Below are 21,721 nucleotides of genomic sequence, written 5' to 3'. Positions count from 1 at the left end.
ACACTGAGAAACACCTGAGTAGAGACCCTGAGAGGGCTAAGGTGTACAAAGCTGAAATATAGAAGCTCCTTGATTCAGGGTATGTTGTCAGGGTACCATCAGAAGGCCAGCAGGTAGACAAGGAGTCGTGGTGCATACCACACCACCTCGTGCAGCATAATGGCAAATACAGGTTGGTCTTCAATTGTTCCTTTGCCTACCAAGGTATGTCTCTTAACCAGCAGTTGCTTCCAGGTCCTACTCTCGGTGCCTCACTGCTAGGAGTACTTCTGCGGTTCCGGCAGTACGCAGTCACCATCAGTGGGGATATACGTGGTATGTTCCACCGAGTGAGACTCCTACCAGAGGATAGACCCCTTCTGAGGTTCATTTGGAGGAACATGCGCAGAAAGGACCTGCCAGACATCTATGAATGGCAAGTCTTGCCTTTCGGGATGACCTGCAGCCCCTGCTCCGTCACCTTTGAGCTGCAGATGCACGTTCGCTGCCAGCAGTTCGGCAATGAGGAAGTGTTGCAGTCCATAGAGCGGAGCTTCTACTTGGACTACTGCCTACAGAGCCTTCCCACTGCTGATGAAGCCAAGTGACTAATTGACAAGATGAGGCCTCTCTTAGCCTCCGGGGGCTTTGAAATCAGACAGTGGGCCACTAATATCCCTTCTGTTGTCCAGCACCTCCCATCTAAGGCTCGTCCACAGAGCATCTAATTGTGGTTACGGCAAAATCATTCAGACCCATTGGAGCCGGCTCTTGGCTTAATGTGGCACTGCCTAGAAGACAGCCTGGGTTACAGGCATCGTACACTATCAGAGGATCATCCGACCATGAGGTATATTTATAAGGTCTTGGCAACGCAATATGACCCTCTAGGATTCTCCATTCCTTTCACCACCCGAGCCAAGGTTCTCATTCAGAGACTCTGGAACAAACTGAGGGATTGGGATGATCCGAATCTTCCTGCAGACCTGCTGGAGAAGTGGAACGTATGGGAGAAGGAGCTGCCTGATCTCTGTAAGCTCACGCTTCCAAGGTGCTATCTTCCTGCTGACTTTGATGTGGAGAAATCAAAATTAAGCCTTCATGTGTTTGGCGAAGCATCCGAGGTTGGCTTATCTCCGTGCAGAGCAACACGGTGAGATCCACACCACCTTTGTCATGGCTCGCTCTAGGGTAGCCCCCAAGCGTCAACTGTCGATGCCACGTCTCAAGCTGTGTGCAGCATTGACTAGCGCTCAGCTTGCACAGTTTCTCAAACAGGAGCTAACCATTGCCTTAGAGACAGTGACATTATGGACTGACTCGACTGCAGTGCTCACCTGGGTCCAGTCTGAGTCCTGTAGATACAAGGTGTTCATCGGGACAAGGGTGGCAGATATACAAGAGTTGACTGAGCTCCACTCTTGGCAATACGTTGACTCCTCAAATAACCGGCGGACGATATTACCAGAGGGAGAACGCTCAAGGAGCTGGCGAACTCTGACATGTGGAGTCGAGGCCCAGGATTCCTCCGTGAACCGCCAGATCACTGGCCAGTCAAGCCCCTTGCAGAGGCCTGAGAGGATACCTCAGAAACAAGGAAATCTGTTTTCTGTGGATTAGTCAAAGACGATCGAAATCCAGACATGCTTGATGCATCTCAGTATACTTCTTGGAGTGCCTTAATCGACGCGACCTACCGGTCCCTCCATGGGGTGGCCGCCCAAGATACTAGTAAAGCATCCGTAGAATACAGGCATGCAGAAGCTATCATCTTGAGTCAATGTCAGGAGGAATCCTTCCCAGAGGAATTCAAGGCTTTAAAATCAGGGAAACAGGTGCCCACAGCCAGCCGTCTGAACACGCTTGCACCCGAGTTTGACCCTGAGTTCTGTCTAATTCGTGTGGGAGGTAGGCTACAGCAAAACCGAGATACACCCAGTGGTTCTAGATCCCCATCATCAGGTGACAAAACTCATTGTTAAGCACTTTGATGAGCATCCACTCCATCCAGGACCTGATAGGGTCTTCGCAGAGCTACGTCGCCATTTCTGGATCCTAAGGGGCAGGCAAGCCATCAAACGACACCAGAGAGAGTGCGTAGAATGCCAGAAGTGGAGAGCTAAGCCGACTCTACCTATTATGTCTGACTTACCCTCAGCTCGCCTATGATTGTACCAACCCCCCTTCTTCTCTACTGGAGTCACTGCTTCGGGCCATTCATGGTTAAGATTGGACATCGGACGGAGAAGCGATGGGGCGTCATCTTCAAGTGCCTGACAACCAGATGCATTCAGCTTGACCTGCTCAGCAGCATCAACACTGATGCATTCTTACTGGCATTAGGGCACTTCATAGCACGCAGAGGAACCCCATCTGAGATCATATCAAATCAGGGTACTAACTTCCGGGGAGCCGAGACCGAAGTGAGAGAAGCTTTCAAAGAGATGGAGCCAAGACTGCAGGAGCAGCTGGCTAGCTATCAGATCACTTTTAGGTGCATGGGAAAGGGAGATCCGATCTGTAAAGTCTGCACTGCGAGTAGTCATCGGGAGTCATCTGACGTGGCAGACTTGGATCCAATTACCCCAAATATGCTTCTCATGGGGCGGCGGGATGCCTCGCTTCCATAGGTGGTCTACATCCCTGAGCCCTTGTCCAAGCGTTGCTGCCGTCATTCCCAGACTATCATCGATCATTTTTGGTCTTACTTTACACGACACTACCTACCGGGTCTCCAGACTCGCCAGAAATGGCAGCAGGTAACTCAAGATCTAGCTGAGAACACAGTGGTCATGATAATCGACCAGCAGCTTCCCAGAGCCCAATGGCCAATTGGTCGGGTTGTCAAACTGATACCCAGTGCTGATGGACACGTCAGGTCAGCTCAAGTACAGGTCAATGATCGCTTATACCTACGACCTGTGGCTAAACTTGTCAGACTTCCAGCACTTCTGGATGGAGGTGAAGCGGACTCGGTGTGTAAATGAGACGCATGAACTTTCTACGGAATTCCTCATTTGTGCACTACAGAAAAAAATACATTAATGTTTGGAATGACATGAGGACGAATAGATGACTGTTAATGTTTTATTTTGGTATGAAACTTTTTTTTCCTTTTTTAACCATATATATATATATATATATATATATATATATATATATATATATATATATATATATATATATAAATCTTCCCAGCAACCTTTCAGATCGTGGTGATTCCTACCAATTAAAACGATGATGCAGTCAAGGTAATTTGAGCATTTCTGTATAACTTTTCATATTCTACCTCGAAAATGATTTGATAAGACAGGAATGGATTCGTTGTGTAAATTCTGTTAACAGCTTGATTTTGCTCTGCTGTACATGAAATGCTCCTTGAGTACAGTGTGGTGTCAGTGTTGTGCACATTTACACAAAACACAAATGGAGATGCGTGAATTTGAAGGTGTGCTCTGCATTTTTCAAACAGTGTTTTGTGGCCTATGGGTTTTCTCTTTACTGCTGTAAACAATTATCCATCTTCTCTCAATGCACAACTGTCCACAGTGTTTAACGGTGGCTCTGCATAGATGCACAGAAGGACGACATCAATTTAAACTTTTACTGTAGGTGGTGTGCAATACATTTTAGCAAAACTGATGTCTTACTTGTGGCTTATCTGTGGCAGAGGAAAACGTTTCAAAGCATCTTGTGAGAATCGCAGACAGATGGACCAGCTGTGTGTCCTCATGCAGAAGAGCCTTGAACCTTTGCTCCTCCATCCATCATCACAGGCTCAGTAAGATGATGTATGAGCCACTGTTCTTACACCTTTACTGCAGGAGTTTGACGTGCTGTCAGATCTGAGCGCCTTATTTGCGTTTAGTGTGTCATATTTAATTAGGGAAATTAGGGTACTTTCCAATGAACTGCGATAAAATATGGGATCTTATAGATTGTAAATAAGTAAAGAATCGTAAAATAAAAAAATGAAAAAAGACTATACATGAAGCAAGATACTCCTTAAAAAGATTTCTATGTCAAGCAGTGCTAGAAAGGGACATCACTGGTTGACATCACTCAGATTGATGATTTGACTACACAAAAAGTATTTTTTTCCAATGACGGTTTTGCAAAAGCAGTCCACAGAAGCAGTCACTGGACTGAAATAATGATTTATAATCTCAGTGCTCTACTCCATTTAATTTAGAATTTTATATGGACTGTAATATATAGTTATATTAACTTTAAACCAAATCTTGTGTAAGTTACAGCTTGCTTAGGGGTCTGAAAGACACTTAACTCTCTGTAATTTATCGATATGTCCACACAGCAACTGACTCCATCAGAGTTAAAGTCGAAGATGCACTTATGTTGTCATCTGTAGAGCTGCTTTACAGCTGAATCACATCCTGCAACATCAAAACTAGTAAATAAATAAATTGAATCATCATTAAACTGAATACAAACTGCTTATAGCTGAACTTCAGAGAAAATGTCCACAGAACCACAGAAAAATGTCTGTGAAGGATTGCTTGCAGAGAACAAATCACCCACAGGATTTATATCACCATTATAGCCAGATACGGATCAACCTACTGTAGACAAGTTCCACTTCCTTGAAACAGATAGTTTACCATGGACAACAGTACAGTTCAAATGACAAAAGGGATTTTACTGAATAATTCAGATGTTTAAGTAAAAATAAAAGCTTCAGATGTCTAAGCCTCCAGAATGTTGGTCTGTCCCAGTGTGTTACTGTAACTGTCTACTTTTAGTAAAAAACTAAAATCGTCTGTGATGATCATCACACTGCACAGGCATTTGATAAACCTGGAACAATGCTTTAAATCTGAGCACAGCGAACACAGAGAGACGGGAGCTGGACGTAAAAGCATTGTGTAGATGAATGATTTAACACTGTCTCAGTGATGTAGTCAAGAGCAGCTCATTCAAATCTGAGTCAAGACCGAGACCAGAGAGATAGAATTGGTACCATACTCAAACAGTATATTAAATATTATCAGTTAAGGGTAAAAAGGCCACATATCACAGAATGTTTCTTTTTTAGATTCGTACTGCACACAAAGTCTTTGTGGCTCTTATATGCAAACTGAAAAATAGATGTTGTAACAGACGCTTTAAAAAGTTACTGTGTTAAGTTCATGAGACATCCTGACCCGAGTTTCGCTAACATCTCACATCACAAGAACATCACCAATCATTGAATGTGTCAATCATAGGGCCCAATAAAATCAGATTTATTTTATTTTATTTTTCCAAATTCCATTTTTTCCGTTTTAATTTTTCTGGATTACATTTTTTTTTTCTGTTTTAATTTTTCTCAACTCCTTTTTAATGGCTACATTTAATTGTATTAATCAAAAAGTGTGTCTAATTAATTAAAATCATAACACATACATTTTCACAACAATTTATTTATTATATGTTTAGGGCCCTATGAAATGTTTTATATTTTCTTCACCATATGTTTTAGCATGTCTTATTATCAAGCATTGCATTAGTTCAGTCAGGTCACGTGAGTTAAGCTTGCACCAGCTGATAGTCAGCTGTTCCTGACGTGTACCAATCCAGTCTTGACACCTATCTCCTGCGGTCTATTTAAATTCCCATTATTCAGTGTCTCTCCATCGCATTGCTGCTTGCAATTAACTCCCTCCTCCAACCCCAACTCCACCAACTGAACCTGTAATCTGATCTAACTTGTTCTTTCTTTACAGTGTCTTCATTGGAAGCAGTCTCCATGACATTTTGTTTACAACTCATGTAACTGAGAATTGTAATTATGTATGCATATTATGTATATAATGGTTCTGTACTGTACCCCGGGGGGGTTTGTCTTGCTGCTTTCCCTGCTCTGTCCAAGCATGGCTGCATGGACAGGCGTGTGGAGTGTTGCCCAGAACATAACCATAACGCCAACACTAACTGTATGCAATTATAATTGTCATTAAATATACTTGACGGAAGTGGTCCTGATTGAAATTTAAATGCATAAAAACAACTTTTTTTTTCTTCTTAAAATAGCCTTATGAAATGTTTTCTTTCTTCTCAGAAATTCTGTTGTGTATTTACATTTTTCTGGTTATCAAATGAAGGCATAAAACATTCATTTAATATTTCTTTTAATTATTGAAAATTAAGCAAACTTTATTTTTTGGTAAACAAAGGGGATTTACTATTAAAAATAAAACATGGAAGAAATGTTGTGTGATTATTCCTTTGAAAAATGATGTTTGTTTCATTTTAGTAGTAGTAGTATTAGTGGGCTATGTTCTGCTGAACAATAGTAACACATTTCTGGCAAATTAAATTAAACCGGATTTTTATTTTGACGGGTTACGGTGAATACCTTTACAGTTCTGTGTATGTGATGTGACGCTAGTTTTACTCAAATCAAACGGTCAGATGCTCATGAAGTCACTCTCAGTGCAGTTCTGGAGATGTTGTTCATGTGTTCTCGTCTCATTTAGTGAGACAGCAGACTCTGAAACAACCACGAGCGTCACGCAGGCTCTTGTGTGTGTAATAAACGAAATCACGCTTCTGCGCCATTCATTAACGCAGACACACAGAACGTGCAGGATTCATGTTTAAATAGACTTTTCCGGCTTAATATTTACAGGTACTAGTCCATATTGTGATTGATGTAAGTGCAATGACCTACTTTTGATTAATTCATTCAAGATTTTACAAATTCTGTGATCATTAAACTGTAAATTCTGTTTTTATGACTGGATTCCACGATTCCATCCGCGTTTTCTGCATTGCGGAAATCATTTGGCCTTACAATCATATCAATTTAAGGAAATATTAACATAATATATCATGAAATATATCAATAATAATCATGAAATATTTTGATTGGGAATCAAGTGGACTCAGGAATAAGTCAGATTCCTAATACGTTCAAGTCCGAGTCAATACCGAGTCAAAATGCCCACAAGTCCATGGCCAGACCAAGCACATTAAAATACGGTCTCGAGACCGAGTTCAAGATCGAGTCCGAGTCTCCAGTACTCAGCACTGCTCTGTCTCATGTTTCTGTGGCTCTAGTAGAGAAGAGAGAAAAACGAGAAGTCATCAGACTCACATGCGTGTTCAGTTCTTAGGGAAGCTTGTCTGAACAGAAGCTGAAATATGTGCTCGTCTTTGCAGCTGTGACCCACTTAATTCATTCATCCAACAGTTGATGTCAGGAAAGAGGAAAACAGTGGCAGCTGTAAAAGTATTCCCCTGAGAGACTTATGAATCACGTTAGCCCACAGCAGTTCCTATAACTGTACTGCTCTGTGCTGCTTTACGTTTCTTCGGCTCTCAGTCATTCTGATATGAAGTGATATGATGAGGGTAGTGAAACTCTAGCGTTGTCTGTCAAAGGTGAGCGGTTTCTCCATTTGAGTTAAAAATCACCTTCATAAACCGCCAGAAACCTTGGAGTTATGATTGATGGTCAGCTGACTTTCACATTGCTAAAACTGTCCGACCCTGCAGATTTGCTTTCTTCAACATCAAAAAGATCAAGCCCTTTCTTTGGGAACATGCTGCACAACTCCTTGTTCAAGCTCTTGTTCTGTGGCTGGACTATTGCAATGCTCTCTTGGCAGGTCTTCCAGCCAATTCTATCAAAGCTTTACAATTAATTCAGAACACCGCAGCAAGATTAATTTTTAATGAGCCAAAAAGAATACACGTCACACCTCTGTTTATCAATTTGCACTGGCTTCCAATAGCTGCTCGCATAAAATTCAAGGCACTGATGTTTGCATACAACACCACCACTGGCTCTGCACCCATTTACCTAAATTCGTTACTTCAGACTTATGTGCCTCTAGAAGCTTGCGTTCTGCAAGTGAACGTCGCTTGATTGTTCATCCCAAAGAAGCACAAAGTCACTTTTAAGAACTTTTACATTAAATGTTCCTCCTGATGGAATGAACTCCCCAACTCAATCCGAGCAGCTGAGTCCTTAGCCATCTTCAATCTCTTCCATCTTTATTTGACCCTCTAACTTTAACATTCACTATTCTAATTCTATTCTTAAAAAATCTAACTACCTTTCTAATCTTTTTGTATTCTATCTATTTTATTTTTATTTTACAATTATAAAAAAAGACCTCTAACACTACATTTATTCAGTTAGCTGACGCTTTTATCCAAAGCGACTTACAATTGCTATATATGTCAGAGGTCACACGCCTCTGGAGCAACGAGGGGTTAAGTGTCTTGCTCAGGGACACATTGGTGTCTCACAGTGGATTCAAACCAGGGTCTCTCACACCAAAGGCATGCGTCTTATCCACTGCGCTAACACCACCACCCTAACACTAGCTTGCTCTATTCTTTTTTCTATTCTATCTGTTTTCTTTTTATTTATTATATTATTTAAAAGCCCATGCTATGTACTGTGTTAACCTAACTGAGACTTGTTATAGCACTAGCATTGCTATAGCATTGCTCTTTTTGTTGTTTTTGATTGCTTCCACTGTCTTCATCTGTAAGTCATCTGATTAAAATTTTTATTTTTTAATCAGTGTAATTAACTACATAGGTCCAGTGTTATCACATTTAATTTTATTTGTATTTTTAATATTTTAATGACAGTAACATTCCATCTCCAAAGCCTAATCTTTACTATGATCCAAAATGCTAAATATAATATAATATAATATAATATAATATAATATAATATAATATAATATAATATAATATATAATTGATGCTAATTTAAATATACATTCAAATGTATTTGTGCGGGCATACATATATTTTTTCACCAAGCCTGAATTTATTTGATCAAAAATACAAGAAAAAAACAGTAATATTGTGAAATATTATTACAATTTAAAATGACTGTTCTGTGAATATATTTTATAAAGCAATTTATTCCTGTAATCAAAGCTGTATTTTCAGCATTATTACTCCTGTCTTCAGTGTCATAAGGAGCCCTGCACATGACATGCAGGAAATTGTAGGATTGTAGGCTAAATCATGCGCACGATTTACTAATTCAAAAATCATTCTAAAAACATCTTTTTTTTTTTTTTTTTTTTTTTTTTATCAGGGCGTCCAGTGGTGTTTCTAGCGGACCATCTTCATTCCAGCATCATTCTGGCTCTAATTAAACACCAGAACCCTGATGGCACACAGCTAATCAAGGTTTTCAGGATCACTAGAAATGTCCAAAAGTTTTTTTTTTTTTTTTTTTTTTTTTTTTTAACTGTGCAGTGATGTAACTCGCTGCTTAACAATCATAACATGGTGCGTCATCACAGAAATTAATCAGCTAGTTTCCCAAAACCGTTTCTGTTATGCTGCTGTGATGAACATGGCATCTGAGGACTAATTAACTTTTTCCTCCTCAGTTGTTTGTCTTTATTCAAGGTTTGATTCATCACAGATTCCCTTTTCTGTCATACTCCAGGGTTCCTTTATGCACTGATGCACATGCATAGTCTTCACTGATTTATGATGTGCTAAAATATATTGAAATAAAATATGTGTGTGTGTATTAAAATGGAATGAAGGATATCAATCAATCAGTCAATCACCTTTATTTATATAGTGCTTTAAACAAAATACATTGCGTCAAAGCTCTGAACAACATTCATTAGGAAAACAGTGTCTCAATAATGCAAAATGATAGTTAAAGGCAGTTCATCATTGAATTCAGTGATGTCATCTCTGTTCAGTTAAATAGTGTCTGTGCATTTATTTGCAATCAAGTCAATGATATCGCTGTAGATGAAGTGACCCCAACTAAGCAAGCCAGAGGCGACAGCGGCAAGGAACCGAAACTCCATCGGTGACAGAATGGAGAAAAAAACCTTGGGAGAAACCAGGCTCAGTTGGGGGTCAGTTCTCCTCTGACCAGACGAAACCAGTAGTTCAATTCCAGGCTGCAGCAAAGTCAGATTGTGCAGAAGAATCATCTGTTTCCTGTGGTCTTGTCCTGGTGCTCCTCTGAGACAAGGTCTTTACAGGGGATCTGTATCTGGGGATCTAGTTGTCCTGGTCTCCGCTGTCTTTCAGGGCAGTAGAGGTCCTTTCTAGGTGCTGATCCACCATCTGGTCTGGATACGTACTGGATCCGGGTGACTGCAGTGACCCTCTGATCTGGACACAGACTGGATCTGGTGGCCACGGTGACCTCGGAACAAGAGAGAAACAGACAAATATTAGCGTAGATGCCATTCTTCTAATGATGTAGAAAGTACGGTTGTATTCTAAACAGATATCAAAAGTACTGTATGTTAGCTTTCATATTTTCCCCCCAAGAGCATAATCTGTGCAAGTCACAGTGTAAAGTCACAGTCATACTCAAGTAAAAGTACAGATGTCTTACAAGAAAATGACTTTTGTGGAAGTTGAAGTCACTGTTTAGAATACAACTTGAGTAAAAGTCTTAAAGTACGTGATATTTATCGTACTTACATACGAAAAACATTTTTTTAAATCTTAAACGTACTTAAGTATTGAAAGTAAAAGTACAAGTAAATGGAAAATGGAAAAGGAGCAAAAATAACACACACACACACACACACACACACACACACATACACATACATTATGTATATATATATATATATATATATAGATGGTTTCAACGACAACAACATAAACAAACGTTACTGCGCACTCGCGCTTTTGTGGACCTAACTTAACTTCCGGTTGACTTCCGAATAGAATCAATAACAACAGCCAAGTCCCTCTAGAGTAGATATTTTTTGATAACAAACACAATATGTTTGCTGCGTGGATCAGGCAGACTTAATGAAAATACAAATTCATTCTTTGCCAGCAGGAGATGTTTTAAAGCATAGACATAAAGCGCGATAAATAGAGGTATCCCCAGTAACAGCTGTAAACAAAGCAGAGCTACGCTCACACGCTGCTATCAGGCATATAACATGCAAGTCTTCCTTCAGAAATACAGCGATATAAAAACACCTGTGCCTCGTTTTGATATTTAAACATATAAATGTAAGGAATTATTATTATTAAACATGCAGTACATAACGTTACTCATGTTTATTCAACGAATAAGTTTTAAAATTGTGGCGAGTCTCCAAAAATAAATAAATGTATGGGAAACACACCCCACAGCACAACCACCTGAGCCCAACTTCAGTCTACTCATCACCTTAACTTTAACTGTGTTTGTAGAAGGCACCGCAGCCAGACCGATATACACAACATATATATATCCTATAATCATTCAAACGGTTGATTCATTCAGAAACAAAGCATTTGACTGTGTTAATGAGTGAATCACTGAATCATTTATTCAACCAATTCATTCAAAATTCTGATTAATTCAATAAGTGAACACCTTCCATTGCTTAGTGCTGTGATCTTTGTTTGAAACTATTGTCGTTACCAAATAGAGCAAAAACAAGCAATATTATGTCTAAAATGTAAGTCATTTATTGCTTTACTGAACTTTTATAAAATTATTAATAATGTATTCATGCATCTGAAAAAAAAAAACGTCAATCTTTGTAATATAGATTAAGTTAACTAGGCCTACATTAAATTACATAAATATAGAAAGCATACAGAAGATTTTTTTAGTCTACAATTTAGAATGCCTTAAATTTTGAGTTTCTAGACTAATAAATCAATGTGCATGATCTGTGTATGATTTGGTGATAAAGCCTACATGAGAACATCAGATTGCACATCATTACAACAACACTTACCATATTATCGCAGACTCGACTTGAGTGGAAAATGAAATTGTCACAGTGTCTGGGTTGTGTTCCCTGGGGTTCCACTAGATGTCCCCCTTTCTCACGGTGTCTGTCACCTTATCACTTCCGGTTCCCTTATTTGGTCACCTTCCTCCTTGTTTGTGCTAATTGATTGTTCCCCAGCTGTGTCCAGTTCCCTCATCATCCTTTTGTGTATTTATACCCGGTCTATCTAACCGAGTCTGTGTTACGGAGTCCTTGTTTATGTCTTATGATAATTCATGTCCGTCAATTCTTGCCTTGCCTTGCCTTGTGTTCGTGTCTTGTTGTTATTGTTTGGATATTCTGGTTTTGACCCTGCCTGGATTGTTTACCCGTTTGAATTACCCTTAATAAATGACTTACCTGCAATTGGTTCCCTCTCCGTGTTTTCCGTAACACCGATCGTGACAGAAATCATCTGCGGTTGTGCACAATGCGCACTTATTTGCACGAGAGCAAAAGGTGTTTTTAGGAGACGCCACTGACTCGTCAAACCTGCTTTCCTGCAGTATGTGTTCTTCTGACTATTTTGTGGTATGTAATGGATATGCTTCTGGGGAATGTATCGGAGTAAAAGTATACATTTTATTTAGGAAATGTGGTGGAGTACAAGTAAAAGTTGGCTAAGATATAAAAACTCAAGTAAAGTACAGATACTCCCAAAAAATACTTAAGTACTGTAATTAAGTATTTTTAATTCGTTACATTACATAACTGCAAGTCAACATATTAACGATAAACCGTGCTTCTAACCCAATGGTCAAAAGTTGTAGCTCCACCACACAGGTTTGCAATGCCGTTTGCAGACAATGAATCACTCAACTATGTAGCTAACAACGGGACTTGCACCCATACTGTAGTTGGTCAGTGATGTTTTTGAGAAGTCTGCCCCTGGTTTGTTTTAAAACAGAGGCAGAATGACCTGAGACTGACCGGAAAAGTTTTGAGATCTCCATGTATTTGATTTGCATAAAAAAAAAAAAAATCATTTTGCATCCAACAACAGCTCACTACATTTCCTTCCACAGCTTTTTCTTTCTTTTTTTTTTCTCCCTTCCACATCCATGTCTTTTGCTGTGAAAACACTCCCCGAGAGCTTGAACCTGTGAAGTGTTGTACAGATTGTTGATGCCTTGGCAGTTTCTCCTATTCAGCCAAAGAGCCTGTCAGTGTTTTAGCTTCTCTGACAATTACCCTTTTTTTCTCCAGCTGCACAATATGGTAGGGGGGTCAGATCACTGTTTGCTCTCCGTTGGGTCTTGCCTTTTCCATTTTGTTTCACAGGTCTACACTGAGCTCCTAGGAAGCTTTCAAGTCTTTTTGTGAACTTGTGAACTCCAGTATTTCAGTTGTTAGACAAACCTCACAAAGTTAGCAATATTACTGTATATGTTACATTTCTCAAACACTCTGTAATTTGTAGATTTGTAAGTAGATCACAGTCATGCTGATATTCAGGAGAAATACACTCTTGCCTTTGTGATATTGATAGTGATGATAGGTTGAGTCTGTCTATGTTTATACACACACCTATCATCAACGCTATATGTCATTAGTTAGCACTGAGGCAGGTATGTACTCTAGCCCTATGTGATGACTCTGTGGAGCTAAAATAGCTAGAGTTCCCAAAGATGAGGTAATGTTAGTTGGGCTTTTTGCTTTAAATAGCGCTTCCAGTCAATTCCAGTAACCCAAATGCTAAGTCACTCAGGCAAGACACATAGCTAGAAAATTATGACCACAGCTGGGGCCAAGTTGCCCTGTGACTATGAAAGATCTTACCTGACTCTCAGAGGATTTTTTGTGATGCTTTCGCCATGCAGGAACAATACAGTATATTATACAAGGGACGTCGTTAGGCCTATTTTAGGGGGACTGAAGCTAGCCCCAAAATGTTTCTAAGCCCCCCCCCGAATGGTAATGAGAACAACAATAACAATTCGATTTATCAACAACTGTATCCTCATGCATATTTAGAGGCAACAAATGATATATATCCAGCTGCAAAAAATAGCTGAAAAGTCGGAAGTTGGACAGAAGTACAAAGAGTCGTTGAGTCTCGTTGCATTGGTGTGAACTGGCAGCTTTCAGAGTATTACAGACTCATCTCCTATTACAGGAGGATTCATCTCATCTCCGCGTTACTCTAGATTGGTCTGAACTCGCTATGCACCCTCCCACCCACACACACCGATACACACACACCGATACATACACCGATACACACACCGGTACATACACCGATACATACACTGATACATACACACCGGTACACACACCGGTACATACACCGATACACACACCGGTACATACACCGATACACACACCGGTACATACACCGATACATACACTGATACATACACACCGGTACACACACCGGTACATGCACCGATACACACACCGGTACATACACCGATACATACACTGATACATACACACCGATACACACAACGGTACACACACCGGTACATACACTGATACATACACACCGATACACACACTGGTACACACACCGGTACAAACACTTATACACACACTGGTACACACACCGATACACACACCTATACACACGCTAATGGTGAAAGGAAGATTGGTCGATGTCGTGATACAGAGTGAAATTGTATGTTGTTTTTATTTACCTGCTTACCTTGAGCTACGTTTTCTTGAGGTAAAGGAAAGGGGATATTTTTGTTTGCTATGGAAAACTGTAGTCTAGCTAGAGTGAACAAGCAAGCTAATCACAACTCTTTATTATAATATAATAATATAGCCTATCTCTATAATAGGCATATTCTAAAACAGTATAAATCCCCATAGAATGTCGTTGTCACTGAAAATTAAATGTCATAGGGTCCCTGTTAATGCTATTATCGTTGTATCCTTCAATTCATTGAGCAGATGAGATGGATGTTCGAAGATATTTTATCAGACAGAAAGAGAAGCAGGAGATCGGCAGCTCAGTTGATTCTAAGGGAGCCGGTGTGATTGAGCTCAGTAATGGTTTATGTCTAAGGATTGTTTAGTTTTCTCGTAACGATAAGCATTTGCTGGCAGGTCTAGGCACTATGCATAGCCTAAACTAAATTATTTCATTATATTTATTATATATGCTAGCTATATTCCAACTAGGGCTGAGAAGATTATAATTGTGATTAATTGCATCCAAATTAAAAGTTTGTATTTACATAATAAATGTGTGTGTACTCTCACTGTGTATAATTATTTAATATTTATAAATACACACACATGCTTGTATGTGAGTGCAAAGATTTAGCAAACGCAAGTTACAAATACACTGGGGGCTAAGCCCCGTCTTCCAATCCTAGTGACATCCCTGGTATATACCCTGCAAACAAACCTGCACTATCCCTTTACAGCCCCACTTTGGGCTAGTCTAAGCCACCCAGCTGGCTGCACAGATTTTACACAGTGAGACACAAAACGTTGACCCCTTAGGGCCAGCCCTCACTTAGCCCACACTATTAATCTACAACAGGGGAGCCCAACTCTGGTGGACTATAACTTAAGTATTTGGGAAAATCAGTTTTTATACACCTGAAATGTCTATTAAACTACCTGAATGTCTATTTTGTCAAAAATGTACAGTAGTCAGAGGGATTTCAAATCAATGGATTTATTAAATACAAAATATAAAACATTAAATTCAGGTAAATACAGCAACATATAGCCAAAAATGTTAATACACAAACGTACACACACACAAAGCAATGTTAGATTGTAGGATTTCGTCATTTGAAAGTTGATGTGTGTGATGGATTTGTGCGGTGTTGATAGGAGTCTCAGTTCTACATATGTTGTTGTCAGGTGTCTGTGTTTTGATTCAGCTCTGTTCTGTCTCCCGGTCATGATTTAATTGGGTTTCCTAGTTTGCTCACTCAGCTTCTGTTTCTGTTCACCTGCTCTGTTAATTATATCATTATTTCTCCTTGTTATTTGTTGAGCTCTTTGTTCATTCTCATCCTTGTTTAATTTCCTCATTGTGCATTTTATTTGGATTGTACTGCACTTCTACATTACAGTTGTGCAGTAAAGCGTTTTCTTGCATGCATATGTTGTGTGCAGGTACTCATGTCTGAACACCGTCTCACCAGAACACAGATGACTGTGTGATGCTAAAACGACAAACAGCTCATGCGAATTCATTTAGTGGACAAATGGCAAACAGGAGTGATGCTGGAATAATGAGTTTTTGGACGTTTGGAGAATGAAAGATAATGAATTATTTTTCAAGAGAAAGGTCTTATAAACATTTTCTTTCATCCCAGGATTTGTTACCATTTTAATTATATAGTCTATCTCCTGAGAGTGACAGATGAGACGGTGGATGAGATTAGAAGTGTCACAAACTTGACACGCATCACAGGGATAATTTCACTGGAAATACACTCTGAAGACATAAAGAGGGACTTTTAGAGAGCTTTCAGGAGAAATGCAGCTTTGGTGTGTCGTCTGCTCTGTGTGCTTGTGATTTAATGAATGGGAGTGAGTTTATCCTGACTGTACTGTTTTTCCAACGCTCTGATTTCTCTTTCAGCATTGGGGAACAGTTGAGTGACACATGAATGACATTACGGTAATTTTTTTAAACAAAGTTAACACACTGAAAATACAGTAGATGTCAAAGTAATCTCTTACAGTTTACTACTATTGCTAGCTAGCAAAAGCACACACTAGCAAGCTAATTATTACTTTTTTATTACCATGATGATAATGGTTTTCAGCAGGAAGCACAAGTTAAAGGCACAATTGTTTTCAGTAAAGTAACATATATATAATGCTTTTAATGTGTACTATGCTAAATCCCTTTTTTCATCTTTCTCAAAGACAAATGAAACACTTCATTTCAACATTTACTCACTCCATTCAGCTCCATGCAAAACATGCTGGGAATTAGAAACCTGTTCTGTTTCAGCTTTCATCACAATAACACAGCAGAAATTATTCATGTAGTTTCACTGCAGATTAATTATGTAAACTTATATTTTACACATACAAATATTTAGGAATTGTTGCATTAGCTAATTTTAGGCAATTAAGCAATTGGAGTAAGCAGCATTTATGAATTGGTGTATTCATGTATTTGTTTATTGCAGTGGTCTTAAACTCTGTGAATTTGTGAGTCCCTCTTGAATAGTTTTATTTTTATTTTTATTTCATGAGTAAAACAAGCCCTGTGGTTGCCTTTATTTGAAGAGACTTTAACATTGATGTTGATGTCAAGTTGTTAAATAAATTTGCCTCACAGCCTTATATATAGTGTACCTATCATTTTATCCTTCTTTAATAAAATAGAATAACATTTCTTGTTGTTATGACCCATGTTGGGCCAAAAGCTTTAGCAAATTGTTTTTTTTTAATTTTTTTTCCATTTTTTTTTATTTAATTTTTTTTTTAGTTTACAGAACAGGCACTTCTCAAACGTTATATGTAAGGTAGATTTTTTTTTATACGCTGACGGAATCTGACTCTTCTTAGCTTGTACTTTCTCTTCTTCTGCCTCCAGCACACAAGACACAGCATTAGAAAGACTTGACGAAGCGCTTTGTCTACAGCGACTCCACACACATGCAGAAACACAAGAGGAAGGTTGACTTATAGTGCTCTTAAACACACTTCAACACACGCTGTAATTTAGGAACAGTGTTTTCACAAGACATTGGGTCAGAACATTGACAGAGAGACAAGACATATCAGAAGACGTGCAAGCCTCCAGGAGAAGTAAGAAACTTATAGAGGCTTATACTGGGGAAATACACACACACACACACACACACACACACACACACACACAAACATGCTGTCTTCCAAGCTTTGATGCCTGGATTGGAAACAGACTGATTTGCATATTTCCTTGTGGACTTTTTCTAATTATGATGCAATAGCATTTTCTATTCTTGTTTAATTGTTCTGTTAATGTTCATTTTATAAACATACAAATAAACTAGATAGATAGATAGATAGATAGATAGATAGATAGATAGATAGATAGATAGATAGATAGATAGATAGATAGATAGATAGATAGATAGATAGAACTTCACAAGAAGTGCTTGAATATTTTATTAGAGAAACTATGGATGGCATTGTAAAGAAAAGAAAAGAAAAGAGAAGATACAGAGCAAGTAAGAAGCTGTAATTTAACAACAGCTCTCAGGATTTATAATCTGTGTAGACTGTAGGATGAACTTAAAAATATTCTAAATAGTATTTTTCTTCTTAATGTTCGACCTGTTAATTAATTTCTGATTACTGAATAAACTTAAGCTGTTTTGGTTTGATCTTTTTCATTTGCTCAGACCATAGCCACACAAAATAATAAATCTTTTGTTAACTGACTGCAAAATATATAAAGAACGATTTGACCAAATTTGTAGGAGATCTCTTCAAAATACAATTACACAATAGAGCTGAACATCTCTTAAAGCCTAACACAGGCACTTCACAATACCTGCCTGGAGAAGCTGTTGAACCCTGTGACTTCATGCAGATTATTCAATAATGTTTTTCTGAACTATCTGTGTCATGACTTCAGTCTGATCAGCAGGTTTTTGTTGTGTTTGACAGTTCACCATGTGCTCGTTGTGACGAGTTTATTCCTTAACGCTCTCTCTTTTTAAGTTCCCCTCGTGTGCAGTCTGGTGTCTGACTGTCGTGGTGTAATGAGCTACACTTAACTACACATAGTTAGTCTTGTCGTGTCTTGCTGTGTTTTCTTAGGCTCCAAGTACTGTTTAGTGATTTCAGTTCACCATCTCTGCTGCTTGCTCTCAGCCTCTTGTTTCAGCAGTCTTCTGTTCCCTAGTTCCTGCCCTGATATTGCCAGAATACTCCGTGCCCTACAAGAGACTCTCAGCTCCGACGTTGTGTCAGTACTGACGCTTGGACCCTTAGTGCTGTGCTCCATCTGTGTTCTGACGCTGGGACCGTGTGCGCTGGTCCTCAGCAATTACCTTTCCCGGATCGTGTGACTGTTCCCCTTATCCTTCTCCTAGTCTCAGCCTCAGTCGAGTGGTGCTTGAGACTTTAAATAGATTTGAGTTGTACCTGCAAATTGAATCTGTGTGTCTCCCTGACAATCTAATGCTATAAATACCACACAGTACAAGCCGGGCATAATAGTAATTAAACACAATGTATCTGCAGTAGTAGAATTGTAATCTTTAAGACCGAGATGGTGTCAGTCAAGCCCTGAGACCAGCACCATGGGCTCCTTTATGAATCATTCATCTCCAAAGCATCTGTGTTGAGATCTCTGCAGCTCCGGCTTTCAGTAAGATTAAAAGTAATTAAGGGGCACAGGGAGTGATTCATGGCACAAAGAACAGCCAGACGGAGTGCACAAAGTGTCCTGAAGAAGTTAAAGCAGGTTGGAGAAGACCGTATTCCAGGGCGATCTGTCACATAACAAGAGTAATGCTTTAAGTGACTTCCTGTGACAGCTGTTTTCTAGTACTTGTAAAAAGTATGCAGGAACTGAAATCAATGAAAGCATGCATGAGCGAGAGATAGAATACAGACTGCTATAGGAAATCTATTCAGTGCTGTTTGTAGATTTTGTTCATCACTGTCTGCACACAGACTGAAGTCTGGCTAAACAGCAGCGAAACCCATGCAATTTTATATGGATATAATGAGCAACTATAAGACATGGCACATAAAAAGCTGATGAATAGGTTTGGTAATGTGTGTAGGGAGGCAATGAAGAACTGCGTCCCTGAAAGAGAGAGAGAGAGAGAGAGAGAGAGAGAGAGAGAGAGAGAGAGAGAGAGAGAGAGTCGGACACAGATGCTGAAGAGAGAACGGTAGGCGGATCGTTCAGATGGCTCTGTTCGGGATCGGATACTGACTCCTCTTCACCTTTGCAGGAGCACCCGCCTGAAGCAGTGAAGTCAAGGTAAGTGCTGACCACATAAAAGCCAAAAATTGAGCTCATGAATATTGACGTGTTGATATGCATCGGTATGGAATTTATTTTTTTTTTATTTTTTTTTATGAGGATTTTTTGCTTGGGCAAATTGATCGTATATAATTACTACAGAAAGAATGCACGGACGAAGTCATTTAATTTAATTCGACCGTTTTTACCAATGTTCCGTCCAATGAAGCATCGAATCCACAAGCAGTTGTATTTCAGGTAGCCTACATTGTTTGCCATTTCAGCTTGATATAGGGTTAGGATATATATATATATATATATATATATATATATATATATATATATATATATATATATATATATATATATATATATATATATATATATATACACACTATATTGCACCGTTTGTAACAATTAAGTTCGTCTCTACTTCCCAGAGCAAGATGGGAAGTGACATGTAAAGGCTGGTTTGACAAGAGTTGTCGGAAATCCCAGCAGTGACGCCCAGCTGAGCCGAACACAAGCTGTTTTAGGGGGGGGAATATCTGAGTTAAATGAATGGCGTCTTTCATCAGCATCTCCACCAGCGGCTCGTCGTCAGTGATGCGGGACGCGCGAACAGCGGAGGATCAGCGCGCCTGAAGCGGAAATCACCGAGAGCTTTCCAGGGTCCTGAAAACGCGCCGCGCCATGGGTATACGACACTTTCTGCTGCTACTCATTTATCTGGACCCCCTCAACGTGTTTGGCACCCTCACTGCCAAACGAGCCAAACCTGCTCCCAAAAGGACTCCGAAGTCGAAGGACCTGAACGGCACCACTGTCGCGCCTTCCGCGTCCACGCAGCGGATCACGCAAGTCCGTCCGGCACTGACGCACGAGACATGCCTGGGCTACTACGACGTGAGCGGCCAGTTCGACAAGGAGTTCGAGTGCAATAATACCGACCACCGTTACTGCTGCGGCTCGTGTTACTTGCGATTCTGTTGCCAGTTTAAAGGCAACCGGTTGGAGCAGAGAACTTGCAAGAACTACCACAAGCCTGACTGGGTGAAAACTGTGCCCACGTCCCCGGTTCCAACAGGGGACACTTACGATCCGAGCATGGACCAAACGAGCACCGCGGTCTACATTACCTGCGGTGTCATTGCTTTTATTATAGTCCTTGGGGTTTCAACTAAAGTCGCATATGACAAAGCAACACAACCACCTCAGGAAATGAACATTCACAGGTGAGCACCTCGCAGTCATTCTCCTACAACTCTAGCTGTAGAGAAGCAAGTACAGGTTCTAAACTGCTCCTAACAACCCATCGAGCTCAAATTCTCCTTTGCATATCAGAGATTTGGAGTGATTGATAACGTTGCAATGGGACTGGATAGAAGCACTCTCACTATCTGCAGTTCTTTTTCAAACAAACAAACAAACTGAGAATGCATGTAGGAAAGTGTGCTGTTGACTCCTCTGTCAGTTCAGCTACTGCACACTTACAAAATGCAAAAATAATTCAGCTTCTCTGGTAACAGTAAACATTTACAGAGTTAACAGTCACTTCCATAATGCAGCTGTGAATTCACGTCTTCTAGGCTTCCTACCAAATGCAACTCTGAGAATATTGAAATGTGGATTACTAATGACGATTAAGCATTTATTTATAGATGTTCTTTCTTTATTTCTGTACAAATCCAGGGGAATTAGAGTAGAGTAACTGCAGGTAATCTTTCACCCAGGCTCTGAAAAGGTGTTGCTGTTGTTGTTGTTATCTTCATATAGTATATTTCTTCAATTTTCTCCACAGAGCTCTAGCAGATATACTTAGACAACAAGGACCCATTCCTATATCTCAGTATGACTGTGAGAGCTTTGCGGCCATGAACAGCTCATCCAAAGACAACACTCTACAGCGCACAGGCTCCAAAAACCACTACACCCCTGTCCACAGCTCCAAATCCAATCACGGTAAGTGGCCTGATGCTATTCAGACGTTTGTGGAAAAGTCAAACGGAATGAGTTAGTTTCATGGAATGCATGACTTATTTACTTCAGCTCTGTTCCAAAAGCTGTTCCTTTTAATGCATCCAAACCATCACGGGACTTCATAAGT

At 39.7% G+C, this 21,721-nt stretch overlaps 1 protein-coding gene across 3 annotated transcripts in view; it reads left to right on the top strand.

Moving 5' to 3' along the window:
* Positions 1–19,514: 19,514 nt before the first annotated feature.
* The window catches only part of LOC128025714 (protein shisa-6-like), a 61,505-nt gene continuing 59,298 nt past the window's right edge, over positions 19,515–21,721 (top strand). For all 3 annotated transcript variants that reach the window (XM_052612230.1, XM_052612232.1, XM_052612229.1), the window contains exons 1-3: positions 19,515–19,632; positions 20,055–20,849; positions 21,416–21,576. In XM_052612230.1, the coding sequence (XP_052468190.1) occupies positions 20,308–20,849; positions 21,416–21,576 (703 nt within the window). In that variant the 5' untranslated portion in view covers positions 19,515–19,632; positions 20,055–20,307. The remainder of the gene's footprint in view (positions 19,633–20,054; positions 20,850–21,415; positions 21,577–21,721) is intronic.

Source organism: Carassius gibelio, chromosome A12 (genome assembly GCF_023724105.1).
Source record: "Carassius gibelio isolate Cgi1373 ecotype wild population from Czech Republic chromosome A12, carGib1.2-hapl.c, whole genome shotgun sequence".
NCBI lineage: Eukaryota > Metazoa > Chordata > Actinopteri > Cypriniformes > Cyprinidae > Carassius > Carassius gibelio.
The sequence above is the reverse complement of the archived record's forward strand: the minus strand, read 5'-3'. Positions and strand labels throughout refer to the sequence as shown.